This window comes from Camellia sinensis, chromosome 14, assembly GCF_055761805.1.
Source record: "Camellia sinensis isolate YWXY chromosome 14, ASM5576180v1, whole genome shotgun sequence".
NCBI lineage: Eukaryota > Viridiplantae > Streptophyta > Magnoliopsida > Ericales > Theaceae > Camellia > Camellia sinensis.
In genome coordinates this window covers 15,532,586-15,547,500 of record NC_138974.1, presented here as the reverse complement: position 1 = coordinate 15,547,500, position 14,915 = coordinate 15,532,586, and the positions used below count along the sequence as shown (strand labels likewise).

The 14,915-nt window shown below is 35.1% G+C and overlaps 1 protein-coding gene across 1 annotated transcript in view; it reads right to left on the bottom strand.

The window, feature by feature from the left end:
- Positions 1-14,019, bottom strand: part of LOC145807603 (serine/threonine-protein phosphatase BSL3) — a 21,969-nt gene extending 7,950 nt beyond the window's left edge. Inside the window, exons 1-10 of the mRNA XM_082906082.1 lie at positions 13,153-14,019; positions 12,328-12,388; positions 12,144-12,222; positions 11,963-12,042; positions 11,736-11,830; positions 11,546-11,645; positions 8,214-8,283; positions 6,983-7,084; positions 6,787-6,868; positions 4,501-4,680 (exon numbers count right to left, since the gene is read on the bottom strand). Of these exons, the coding sequence (XP_082762208.1) occupies positions 4,501-4,680; positions 6,787-6,868; positions 6,983-7,084; positions 8,214-8,283; positions 11,546-11,645; positions 11,736-11,830; positions 11,963-12,042; positions 12,144-12,222; positions 12,328-12,388; positions 13,153-13,558 (1,255 nt within the window). The 5' untranslated portion in view covers positions 13,559-14,019. The remainder of the gene's footprint in view (positions 1-4,500; positions 4,681-6,786; positions 6,869-6,982; positions 7,085-8,213; positions 8,284-11,545; positions 11,646-11,735; positions 11,831-11,962; positions 12,043-12,143; positions 12,223-12,327; positions 12,389-13,152) is intronic.
- Positions 14,020-14,915: the final 896 nt, after the last annotated feature.

Genomic DNA, 14,915 nt, shown 5'->3' with positions numbered 1-14,915 from the left:
TAAAACGCTGCACAGGTTGAATAATCCGGATAAAAGGGCAGTGGTGAAAACACTAATCCAGCCTTGAAAAGTGAATGCGGTGTGTTAATAGAATACAAAAATTGAAAATTAGTAATGACAAAGCTAGAAGCAGCCCGTGGAGCTCTTGGGTTGTAAGTTAGGAGACCATAGCGGCCAAAGGTACAGGCAGCAGCATCTTAAACCTTTGGGACAGAGGAATTGTGTGTAGAAAGGAAGCTCTGGTGAGAGACTTCTCAGTCTCTGGTCTTCCCTCTTTGGAGGGAAATGGTTTTGGAGGTTGTCTCACAGAGGAGGAAGCAAAGGTGAATTTGGAGTGGATTATTCTTATGATATGAAAAGGATTAGTTGGTCGCAAAAGGCAGGGATATATAGCAGAAAAAAGATGACAGGAACACTTGGTTCTTTTATCCACTCAAGTGACACAACTATGTAGGGGGAGATTTGAGCTACATGCTGAAGACCTATTCTAGGAGACCTCATTTTAATGGTCTAGATATTGATACTATTTTCGAACAGGATAGAGAGTGTCCAGAAGGGTAGTTCACTGAAGAGGAAGTCTTGGCAACTGTGAAAAACTGTAATGGGGATTAGTCAGGGACATCATGACTTTGTTTCATCATATTTGCGAGAAGTCCAAATGCTTCATTCATTGCCTTAATTCCCAAGACTTGAGAAGCAACACAATCGAAAGATTTCAATCTTATCAGCTTACTGGGGTTAGGAGTATTTAAAAATAGTTACCCAAAGTTCTTGCCTCGTAGTTGAGGAAGGTACTTGGCATTGTTATCAAATCGTGAATTGTTTTCTTAAAATAGAGAATCATAAATTGCATTCAATAGTGAATCATATGATTCACTTAATATCAAGGTTTCAAAAAGTAGTGTTATGTAATGGTTGTGGCCGTTACGTAATGATTGCGGTGGTAGGCGCAACCCATTATACCCGATTTTGCAGTGCAACGGAAATTTACACGTGCAATGGCCGTTTTGGTGTTACGTAACAGCTGTAGCGGTACCGTAACAGGCCGTTACACGCCGTTACACACCATTACACAATTCACAATATTCGGAACAGCTATCTTTCTAAAAGATTAAAATAAAATAAACTTACAAAATATACATTATACACATTTTGCAATATTCAATAGTTCAAAAATAATTTTTGTTTGCCTCAATTTTTATTCTTATAATCATTTCATTTAATAATTGTAAATATTTTTTATTTAGTTAGTTTACGTATTGATCCAAAATAATTTTGTAGACATTTAAAATCAATTATTCTTAAAAAAATAAATAAATAAAAATAAGAGGTACAATACGGATTTATGACTTATAAAGTCATTAACTATTAAAATAAAATATAAAAAACTCATTTTATAGTGATTTAAAAATATAAAATATATTAGATCATACTTAAAAACTAACAAAAATTAATCAAAATCTATTTTAAACCCCAATAAATGTGATTTTAGAAAAAAAAAAATATGCATATCAATAAGTTTTTTTTTTTCAAATTGTATGAAAAATAAAAATAAAAATAAAAATTCACTGATCCGGTTACCGCAACCATTACGCTACGGCTTTTACACTCCGCAACCTCAACAGCACCACCGCAACGACGGCTTTTTGAAACCTTGCTTAATATATAATTTTATATATGTATATATACATTAAAAATAGGGGAAACTACTGCACAGTGGGTTTTTTAAAAATTAATTACTAATTGATGAAAGAGTGTATGACTTCATACTTAATACATATAAAATTTATCATTAATTTGTAAATATTTTTTTAAATATACATACACTGACATGTAATTTTCCCTTAAAAATACTCATGCGGTGTTTAAAATAAAACTGATAACAATATAACTAAATTGTATATATGTATATAACAAACTTATGACTTTAATATTTCCTAAAAAGAGGCTAAAAAGACACCATATGCATTATGCAAACAAAAACAACTACAACAATGCAGTGAATAGCATAGTCTTTGTACAAAGGATGTGCCCCTACTAGCATTATGCAATATTTGTCAAAGAAAAATATTGAATTTTAAATGACATGAATTGTTAACAGGTTCATGATGTAGGACGAGTGCAGGGATTACTCTCCTACTAGTAGTGAGCCCAAAAATTAATATATAGTAGCGAAAAAACCTAGGCTTTGACTTTAATTGGTTTTTGTGGCTAGAAACACATTTGGTTCAGTTTTTAGAATTTTTTTCTGAACTTTTCTTTTAAAAATTAGAAACCAGTTTGATAAAAATAAATACCGAAAAATATATTTTTAAAATAAATAAATAAACAAGCCATATGAAAATAATGAGCGCTTTTTTATTTTTTTCAACAAACTAGTTTTTGAAATTTTTCAAAAAAGAGGTTATGAAAACTCAACCAAACATAATAGAGTTTTGAAGGGTTTGTACAGGGGGACAATAAAGGGGTAAGGATTTAGGGATAAAAGGATAGGATTTTTAACACTATTTGGTTATGTTTGATTCACAAGACTAATAGTGAAGTATTAATAATCCTATTAAATTAGTGTAGTATTCATTATCCAATTGGATTAATATCCATTGGATTAATAATTCCACCCCTACCCCATTACTAATAATCTTACAAATTTGTTGGATTAATTATCCATTGGATTAATAATCCTAAACCAAAATGTTAAAACAAACATAGGATAATTGGGCCCACGGATTAATAATCACAATCCCATACTCTAATCCACCCAATCAAACATGCCCTTTAGGTGTTATCCTAGGTGTTGTGAACAATACCCAAGAACATTAACTTTTTTCCAAATATCTACTGTTTATGCTATTGATTTATTTCCAAATATATCAAAAAAAAGCTAAAGCTTTCTACAACAGACAAATTGTTTGAGAACATAAAAGTTGTAAATTAAAAATTAAAACATCAATGGTGATTTAGGACAATGCAAAATAATAATAATAATAATAATAATATTATACAATTACAAATAAATGTGAAATTTTTTTAGAGTAATTCAAGAATATTATAATGAGCTGAAATGGTACAAGTTTTGTTATATTCACTTTAATCTTTCCTCCGCATTTTATATATATTAAGTATTGATGTATATGCAACTTCAATTACAAAAAACAATTGTAACGTTAAAGATTACACATTGTGTAATATTTTGCTCTTGAAAGCTATTTGTTTTTCTATAAACATATTTATTTTTCTACTTTTTAAGATATTAACAAATCTTACAACACATAATTCAAAAAAATAGAAAAAATGATACACGATTCATATCCTAATTTGACAACTATTATTCAACTCTACAAAATTAAATGCATCACATGAATTTATACAGATAATGGAGACTTTTTCACCAACTAGGACTAGAATTTCTACAAAAATAATTATTAAACTTTTGACTTCTAAACCAAATATGACCCATAAATAAAACAATAAATAAGTAACTTGATCCACAAATCGACCCATATCATACAACCCATGTCTAGAAAATTCTACAATTGTCAAATATACCCCCAACTCTTAAAACGTATAAAACATAACTAAATCCTAAAACTCTACTATGCAAGTCCCAAGTGGGCCCTAACTTGAAACCAAAGAGCTTCCTTTTTTTCCCAATATCTTTAGATGTACATTTCTTTGAGCTATTTATGGCTTACATTAGTTCATGAAACAGTAAATAAGAATATTTCTCTAGATTTTTTAAATGAAAAAAAAGGGCATGCGCATAATAGGCAACCATTGCACCAATATAGAAGAGCAATATTGTCCATATTAAGGGTGATGCTAAAATGGAGGAAGACCAAACTAAACATGAGATAAGATATTAAGAGAAAACAAGGTCACTTAAGATTTAGCTTGTGCTTTAGTCTCTAATCGAGCAGAAAGGAAAATAGGAATCATATGGGCAATCTCAAATAGCTGAGCAATGTATTGAGTTGATCTATAACAAATGGGGGAGTTGATAGTTAAAGGAATACGTAAGCTTTGTGTCTATGTGATCGCATCAAGTTTTTTTTAGACTGTATGTCTAATCCTTCATTTCCACATTGATTTTTTAACCTGTCTACATGTGGCTTTTATCTCTCTTAAAATTTGTCTCCAGAACTTATGATTACAACTTGATTTGATTCACGATTTATAAAAGTAAGATTTTGATTCATGATTCAAATCTTAATTTTATTTAACAACTATGATCAAATATAACATTTTCCGAAAGAAGGATGAACCATCAATTGAGCATCATAGACGACAACTTCAAGCACTTTGAAAGGCTATATCACTTTACTACGTGCAAATCAGGATAGATGAATATTATGCTGGGACAATGTGAATTAGAACAGATCCACCATAGTATGCTGGTGTATCAGGATGCAAAACCATATCAGATGCTAGAAAGTACTTGCCAGCTTGAAATCTAAAACAAAATGCAACAAATTGAAGTTCCATCACATGTTCGTGTCTTACCACCACGCAGACCACCATAGATAAATATCAGGTCACCCACAGCGGCAGCGGCATGCCTACAGCGTCTCGTCAGCTCAACTTCAGCATCTCCACCAGCAGCATCAGCACTGTATCTGCCTGTCCTGGGAGTAGTAACAACAGATTTTGTATCGCACCAGACTCCGGCGGCAGTGTCCAGGACTATACACACAGAAACAAGAGATATGAGAGAAATTGTTGCCATGAAGCTTTCAATAAAAAATCATAAATGAAACTGCTTCTAGTGGATAAAGTGGTGGTTACACTTGACAATGGCTTTTTCCTTTTTAAGATCAGAAGTGAAGAAGCTCTTGGTTAAATTCTTGATGAGGGTCCACTGTCTTTGGAAGAAGATAAATTTTTGTTAGAAGGTGGCACCCTGGTATGCAATTTTCAAAAAATTCTCTCCTATTCCCATTTGGAATGCTCTTGGCAAGGAGACCTTAGGATAAATTGCTAAAACAAACGGGAGAGGAGGATCGACCCATACAGTATAATTCCGAAGCGACTGTTGGCAGCAGGCAGAGACACATTACCCAGCTGTTGATATGATGTATGTCCGCGATTTAGGCCACAATAAATAAAATATATTGATTTGAAGAGAGGTCAAATATGATGTGCCCTCATGTTTCTAGAAGTTAAAAATAGAAGATTCTTGAATCACTCATAAATTTGGTTTCACTCAATGACAATGAGAAACGTGTCAGTTATTCCTTTGGAGCCCCCATCTGCATTTCTTGAGAAGGGTAGTTCCAATATTGATTGTATCAATAGGCTTCTCTTTAAATGTGTTAGTCTTTGTATATACTATCCCCGTACATGAACTTTCTTCTTTTACCCTTCTAAATGAAGTATTATTCATCAAGAATATGTTAACCAGTTTCCTGCTCAAGGGAAAATGCATGCCTTTTTTTATTAGTATAACTAGCGGCTTGCACACTCTAGAAAAAGTAATAGTATAAGAATAATGAGAACGAGGAATGCACACATAGTACATGTTGCTCAAGTGGCAAGGGCTTTCTTTGCCAAGCCCATGATCTTGGTTTCAAGTCACGCCCTCCTCTTAATATAATTTTTACAAAAATTCAACTATAGGGGTATTTTGGGAAAGCCAAAAATATGAGACATTTTGTGTCAAAACCATCTCAAGGCTTCACATATATAGTAGTATAAAATAATATTATTATATGAGGCACCAAGGGGGGTTCACAACCCATATACAAAGGAGTCTTACCCGCCTGGGTTTGAAAACATCAAAGATTGACTGAAAAATCAAAAGGGGGATGATTTACAAATAAGCTTTCACTTGTTTGACAAGTCAATACAAACAACGTTTCAATTATCCATCAAACAATATTGTGGTGGCAGGTTTTGCGTAACCAGTAACGTCAAAGGTAAATGTTCTAGCATCCAACCTAAATGGTTTCATGAATAGATTATTTGTTTAGATTATCTTATAGCTTATACCGGGTGGCATCCCTTCGGTATCTTTTCTTCTAATAAAATCTTATCGAAGGGAAAAAAAAAAGGGGAGTAAATGCCTAAACATAAGATTACTAAGCCTAATATCATCCTTCACTATGCTTTTGAATTGCAAGACAACTTTCCCAGGATATATAAGTTGTCTCATAATAATCAACAGCCCACCTACGACACAAATGACCAATCTATATCTCAGCCAGAAAATTCAAGCTCACATCCATAAGTGAAAATTCCAATAGTTCAGCAACAAATCCAGTATGTAATGATTTCTCTGCACAATCATATGTAGAGGAGGTCAACTGAATCTATAAACCAAATATTCTAGCCAACCTTCTGATCAGTTATCATATCATTGAGTGGCAAATAAACTGTATAAAGCATGAGGGTTGCACTTGATTATGTGACAGATTTTCTCCAAATAATGTGTATATAGTAACCAATTTACTGCCATTTGCTACATTCTCGTCAGAAACCAATCAGCCTCACCCATCAAAGCATATAAGAGTTCACTTGCAGAACCTTAATTCCATTAGATAATACCCACAGCAAAAGCTCAATCTCAGTGCAAGTATACGAGCAAATATAAGGAACAAATGAACGTTGTGCATCGAGTAGCTTTCTGTGTTCTTGGTTCCCACAATTAGGTAGGCACTCCATCTTTGATTTTCAAAGGTAAACTCTTGTGTACTTAAATAAAGATCCTTGTGATTTAAAAACTGTCATATAAAAGTGTAGCTTTTTTACACTACCGATGTCAACATATTTGCCAGGTTTCAAGGAACATACCTGCAACACTCGATGAATCCTCCACCATGCGTCCACCACCAAGTGCACCTCCAGAAACATGGAGCCGCGCATTAACAAAAACCTACAGGAGTGGAGCACATGTGAAAGATTGGTTTTCCAGTCACATGAAAGAAGTCGATAGTGGTTTTCTTTTTTCTTTTTTTTTTCTTTTTTGTTACATAAAAGAAAAACTCACTGCAGCATGTTGATATCTAGGAGATGGTGAGACACCAGGAGCAATTGCCCATTCCCACCGACCATCTCTATGTTTCGCAAGTCCATATGCACTTGCCAGTGGCTGCAAAAATATTCAAAGAGGACGTAAAAGGTTAAGCATTAACAACAATGCAAGTGATTTATCTTGATATCATTAGAGAGAAGAAATCATATAGATAAAATTGAAAGATAATATTCATAGCAGATTATAACAGTATGTTCAGAGCAAACATACTGCCATAAAACTCCACCAAACAACACACACACATGCACAGCTACACATATATGCATGTATTAGACATCATCTTCCAAAAAGTCAAGTCAACATGTAAAAAAATGGACAAAACTCAACTCCTAAAAGAAAAAACAAATTGAAAAACAGAATAAAAACCCCAACAGATACAAGCCCAAGAACCCAAATAGAGGAAGTGATGACTGATGGGCGATGACCTTGCACACTCAAGATATGGAACCCTCTCTTGGCTAAAAAGTTTCACACACCATCACCCAATCTGTTGGTGGCATGGAGTCTAATGGGCTAGACACACTCCAATTCAATTTCAGCAACTGTTTCATGTCAACCTTAACCAAATCTTACCTGATCTCGACATGGAAATAATGTGTTAGACCCATTCAATTCAATATCAACTATAACATTTTTCATATTTACATTAACCAAATTTTAACTAATCTTAACCATGAAGAAAATGTTAAGTTTCACAAATGGTAGAACGTGGGAGTAACTTAGACAACAGTCTCTTCCCACAGCCACCCCAAGGATAAACTGTCTCACGTGCATTCAACTTGACAATCCATCCCAATTAGTAGGGCATGCATATTAAACCAGAACTGTACCAATTTTTTTTCTTATATATAGCTGCATGGCCCAAAATGAAAGCTCCTGAAAGCCAAATAACTGAGACACCATCAAGTAGACACAGAACAATGCCAAATTAACCATTCATAGACAAACTAAAATGAAAATTTTGAACACTCCAGGTTCTACTCCTTGAAAGGAACCAAAATACAAGAGAATACAGATCTTTCAACGAGTGCTACTTAAGCGGAGAAAACATATAAAGGCAAAAAGTTCATCAATGCCCTGGAAAAAGTAAACCGTTTCAAAATGGCAATAAGCTAGCTTAAGTACATGGCTTATAATATCTCAATACTTCGAATCCATCAAGCATGCAAAGAATACATTAACTTACCACACTATTAGCATCCCTCCCTCCACAGAGCAGAAGAAGACCATCAGAGCGTGCACTTGCTGTTGCATACCTACTCAAAGTGAGAGAAGTAAATGATAGATCAACTAGAGAAGTCCTCAATAAAGTATACCATCAATGGAAACAAAATAGAGAACATTAAACAAAATATTCTAACAACATTCAACACCAACTTCAAAATGAAGTCATACTTTCACGTGAGCAGTGGTACTTTCACGTGCCTACCAACATATACACCACTCAAGTGCATAATGAGTGTTGAGTAATCATGATTTAAAACCACCAAAGATCATGAGAACGCTATTCAAATGCAGAACAAGAATCTGGACTAGTAAGTAATTAAAACCATTAGAGAACTCACAACCACAGGAACAACACATATTTAGATGCACATAATACCCATACGTATGACACATTATCAAATTCAAGCAACTAGTGGTGATTAAGTCTCACTTCAAGCTGTATCATGCATCTTTCAAACATGACGGACACATGAACAAACACATTTATATGCACATAATACTTATATGTATGATACATTACAAGCAACTAGCTATGGTGATTGAATCTCAGTTCAAGCTGTATCTTGTCTCTTTTGAACACGACAGGACCGAAATATTATCAATGCAAGTGCTCTTTTAGCCTTCTTCATTCAATCTGGTATGATGAGCTTCCCCCAACACACCCACAATCCCACTAATTAACTTTCAAACAAGCTTTAACTTCTAAACTGCTCCATCACACAGACCAAACTAAGTATATATAATAAAGCATAGGGCTGCAAAAATCTCAAAGAACATGCCAGCCAACAACCCCCATGTGCCATGTAGATCACAGTAAGGGGCAATCATATACTTTACAGTCTGAAGGCAGAAAACCAAGAGAAAAATTGAATTGTGCATTGCAGACGAATATGTTCCAAGGAAATTAACAAAAGGTTCAATTACAAAAAAAAATTCCAAATCTTTTTGGAAATACAACTGACCAAGAAGCAAAATATAAAATTTTGGAATTTGTTGAATTGGAATGCAATTAGAAATTTTCATGATTTAGGAGGGAAGAGTTGGTTGGTTCGTTCTTTTTTCTTTTTCTTTTTTCCATGTAAGGGGAGTCTAAAGGATTATCACTGTATAAAGCAGGGTTAGCAAAAACTCGGGAAAAAATCAAGCAGTGTTGGCTAACTCTGGTAATGCTAATTTCCCATAACAAAGATGGAACTCGTAAGCTCCCCCAAAAATGTTGTTCTTTAACATGAATGATCGACACGGCATTGACTAATTGCCCCTGGGCAGTGGGCAGTTAGACTGTTAGGTGGACTAATTAACCTTTTTTATTTTCTCAGAATTCCTTAGCCTTGTCATTTCTTTTGCTTATAAATCATATGTCACCACAGCCTTGCCTCCCATTTTTTCTGCCTTAATTAATATCTCTTTTATTTTTTAAACAAAATCCCTAGAAGAAAAACTACATAGTAGAACAAACAAGCAGACAAAAATTTAATATTTTAGAGAGAGAGAGAGAGAATTAAACACATCTGTTTCTTTATATGTTGATGATTGGTAAGAATTGAATTGAAATTCCATTTGGTGTTTTAACTCCACAGAGAAAGAAACCTCAATGTTGCTTGAGAAAAGGAGGCAAGAAACCCCAACAACAGCCTCCAATCCATAAATGTGTGCTTTAAATCTTCCTAGACATATTTTCTTCCACTTCGCATTTTGGAAAAGTGTTTGTGGAATGTGCAGCTTGCAAAGAGGGAGAAAGCTCACTAAATGTCTAACTTTGTGCCTAAATATTTCCAAATAATAGTAATTTGAGATAATACAAAAAATCATAACAAAATAGCATGCTAGTACCTTTTCAAAAACTGCCAATCTATATTATATTTGAACAACTAAAATATTCACATTGTGTGTATGACTAATAACAACCTGGTGTTGAGCACAGAGGGGAAAGAAAAGAGAAAAGAAAAGAAAAATGGGCACACAATCACCACAGCCTAAACTCTCAACTTATCATTCATCAAAAGCTGCCTAACGTTATTTATATCCCAGTTAAATAATACCAATAATAAAAATAGGAAACTACCACCAAAACATTTATTGGACCAAAAAGATTTATTCCCACAAATTGGATCAGGGGCTTTACTTGAGGCTTCCAAAGGGGTAATTGCACTCCAACCATCCATGGGATGAGCCATCAACCCCAACTATCTCAAGATTCTTCATCAACATAAAACCTTTAATTATCCTAGGTTCCCACAACGTGGAAATTGTGAATATATGCACAATGACTACAACCTTAATTGGAAAAAGTTGTGAAGCGTAGTCCCACACTGTCTGCATACAAAGGGGTGTACAATGTACATGAGGGCACTCTCCCTACATGCTAGGTGAGAAGGGTATGAAGCGAAGTCCCACGGAAGAGTATGAAGCGAAATCCCACATCACCTAAGTACAAAGGGAATGTGCAATTTATAACTGTATGGGCACCCTTATTTCACAAGTTAGTTTTTGAAGTTTGAGTTCTACCCTAAGTCACCTAATTCGTGTAGGTAGCAGCACAATCACTCGCTAATTTGCAAGTTCGCAAATTGGGAACGAAAATTAGTCAAATCCTTGAATTTATTGGGTCAAATTTGCGAATTACAAACGGAATCTATTTTAACCAACCATTTGTCACCATGTGTGAAGTTTGTAGTAAGTCCAGTTGCACCAAGGCACTGCCACACCTGAAAGAAGTTTCTCATGCACAAATTGCTGCTGCCTGGGATTGAACATCGTACCTAATGTAAGGAAAAATTTCTTACCACTAGGCTAACTAGATTTTCAATGACAAAGGTTGTGCTTGTTTTTATTTATTATAAGGGAAACATAGATTAACTGTATTTCGATACTGTTTTAGAAAATATTGATCACTTAACATATATATAAATTTACACTTATATTATGCAAATAGACGCTCTGGAGGTACTCTTGCTCTTAAAATATTTTTTAAAAAGATGCACTGGGTCTCACTCTCACTCTCACTCTCAAATTTGCTCCACGAAATGGTGACTCAAGATCATGTCAAAGGACATCAGTAATGATATTAAAGCATAAGATTGTCAATGCAATACACAAAAATGTGCATAATTTAATTTCACTTTTATTTTATTTTAGTTATTGTAAGAAAAAAGTGTACAATCATGATAATGAGATTATCAAACATGCGTAAGAAATGTGAAAACATACATTAAAACACGAAATAATGTGATGGAAAAAGGAGGAAACATAAGATTACACGCATAAAAAAGGACACAAGTAGAAATTTACATGCATGGAGGTGGACCTTCTCCTTCCGGTTCCAATTTCCGCCATTCATATGGCTTGGCAGCGGTGTCCAGGGCCCATACATCAGCCAAAGGTCGTTTTCCTGTAATCATGCATCAAATAATTGCTTAAGACCACAAAACGAAAAACATACTTTAGCACACAAGATGAAGCAGCTACGCAAGAAACTCACCATCGTTTCCACCAATTGCCATAAGATATCTTTGCCCTACTAGAGCCATAACATGTCCATACCGTGGCCCTGGTCCAGGGCCTTGGACCACAACCCTACACAGATGTTGACAATGAATTAATGGATATACAACAAAATGCATACTTGTACATGCATACATGTGTGAGAATACATGTGTACCGAGGTGTTTCATATAAAAAGCCAATGAAAAGCTTCACGAATCTAACCTATGCCATCGTGGGCGTTGCTGTGTGAGATCAAGAACATGAAGGTCCTCAGCAGACAAACCAGCTGGACCAATTCCACCCTGTTGGATTGAAAGATTCAGCGAATAATTATTTACTAACAAATTGACAGAGAAAAAAGGTTAGTCCAAGCATTAAAAGGACAATATTTATCTGCCTTGACCTGAATAACCACCATAGTACCCACAGCAGTTGCCACATGTGCTGCCCTTGGTGTGGGAGGTTCTCCAAAGGGTGTAATCCTACAGAGCAAGTTGATTAAAGCATAGTAGAAGTGAGCATGTGATAAAAAGACGTTATCCCAAAAGTATTGTTGTGCTAATAAATGATAATTATTTTGGGCATACCTAGACCATTTATTTGTCAACACATCATAGCAGTGCACATCAGCGGTGGCCCCCGCTAACCCTGCAATCCAGTGTAACATTAAGAATCACAAAGGTTTAAAGCAGAAAACATTTCCATTTAAAAAATCCAGAGAGATTCTAATGTAAAATTAACAGCACCATTCTTCGGTGGTAAAACCACTATGTGCATTTACAGGCCAAAAGTTAGGTATGTACCCAATCTAACCCCTTCCAAAGATCCATTAATGGGTACTAATTGGGTGACGTCGTTTTTATTTAGTTATTTATTTATTTATTTTTCATTTTATAGAGATTCATGCACACCAGTTGGCAAAATATTAGAGGACATAAGCACCTAAATTTGGTTTTGGGTCTCTTAATTAGTGGACTTCCATCACTGGATTCAATACAAAATTAATTATGTATGCAATGATGAGGATTGGATCGTTGAGTTTAGGTCGGATGTAAAATTCATTGTTCAAATAAATAACAGTCTTTCATGCCATATGAACAAAACCAGTAAATGAAGTAACTTCACCCGCTAGGGTTGAACTAGATGGAGGTTTAAATGCAGCTTTGAATCAGTAGTACTTGAACATATATAAAAGGGAACAAAACAACCAACACACTTCAACCTCAAGGTTAACAAAGATTGCAGTTAAGTTGATTCAGAACTTAAAACATGCTATAAACCCATAAAAATTGCACTAGAATTTACTTGAGCTTAAGCAAATCAAGGGTTGTATACAGCGAAAATGAACACACTCGGAGAGCAAAAAAGTAGAAGAACAAATTGGAGAAATATTAAAGCAAACAAACACATACTTATTCCAGCACTTCCAGCTGAGGTTGGAGTTCCTGAAGCTGCAGAATTGCCCTCAAGAGCTGTAGCGCCACCGAAGAGAATCAGCCGTGGCCCAATGTAACCCGGCGACCCTTCCTCCCCAACTGCAGAGACAGCTGTCAAGGTGTGCCCACAGCGAGGCCCCGGTCCATCCTCCTTCTTCTCTAGGATAGCGTTCACCACCGAATACGTGGGCGCAGTCCTCGGCCCGGCCACAGGGCTCTGCGGCTGCGGCTGAGGCTGAGGCTGTTGCGTCAGTTGAGGAGGCGGAGATCCAGAATCCGCCTCCGGAGACTGCTCAACCTGTTCTACGGACACCGGCGCGGTGGAATTGGAGACAGCGGGATCGTGATCGGGCTCGGACACCATTGAGGAATCAACATCCATAGCTGGAACCCTTCTTGTATTCCGTTGTTAGACTCGAGATCGGAACTGGAATTCTCACGGATTCGCATTTCTGATCAACATATTGGAATTCGAATTCAAAACCCTCGAATTAACGCCGAGAAATTCGATGGCTGTAATTGAAACCCTAGCTCAGATCGTTCTGTAAATTTTCCCGAGAAAATTAAACAAGAGAGGGAAAGAGAAAATGTTAGGTTTAAATGATGCGCTGTCTGTGTAAGCGGGTTGATGAATAGAGAAACGGAACGGAGGTGGAGAAAATCTCAAAGACAGAAGAGACCACCACCCAAGTGGTGTTGTTGTTGTTACCAATCTCTCTCTCTCTCTTCGAATCCTTCACTTTCTCACTAAATCGACGATTTCTCTCTCCAAAGTTCCTCTCTCTAGGTGAATATTATGAGTGTTAGAAAGTTGTTATTTTAGTAAATTATTTTAATTTTTAGGTCAAGTTTGGTAATACTAAAATAATTTATCTTTTTATCTTTTTTTCATCACATCACCTCTCTATTTTTCTGCACATTTTTTTGTAGAAAGATAAAAAGTACACTTATTTAGGTCATTCCAAACAACCCCTTAGCTATTTTAGTAAGTTTAGTTATTTTAGTAAGTTTTAGTTTGAAAAGTGGGTTAATTTTTTAGCTTTTTATTTTTTTAAATCTATTGGTTTGGGAAGGGTTTTTTGATTTTTTTTGTGAGAAAAGAGTGTAATGTTTATGAATTAGATGTGATATTTTGTTTGTTATGATTAAAATAGTTCATTTTGTCTTTTGTGGGAGAGGGGAACGGGATTGATAGTGAGGTTGGACTATTATATGAAGTGTTTGTTTTGAGAGATAAAGATGAGATTACTAATTCATTGGTATTAGTAAAGGCCCTGGAAGGGGGATTGGTAAGGAGTAGGTAGAGATGGTGTTAGAAAAATAGTGAGGGGATAAGAAATTTTTTTATTTTTTTATTTTTTATATATTGAGAATTTTTTTGAATATTAATGTTTAATTTTTTATTTATTTTATTATTTTATATAAAAATAATTCAACAATCATCACTATTAATCCCTTCCTTTCTATTTTTGAAAATAAACAGAACCTTATGAATTTAATATGATATTTTATTTCATTATCTATTTTAATTTATTTATTTATTTTATAAATTTAGCCTAAAAAGCTAAAACATCACCTCCGTTGGGTGTTGTGTTGTGTGTATAGTAGGAGATTGGTATTGTTGTTGTATTTCTATATCCATATGGTAGGTATGTACGGATAGAGTCCAAGTCCGACGAGGAAAGGAACTATTATGATGTGTTGTGTTGTTTGTGATGTGAGAGAGACGGCGCAAACCA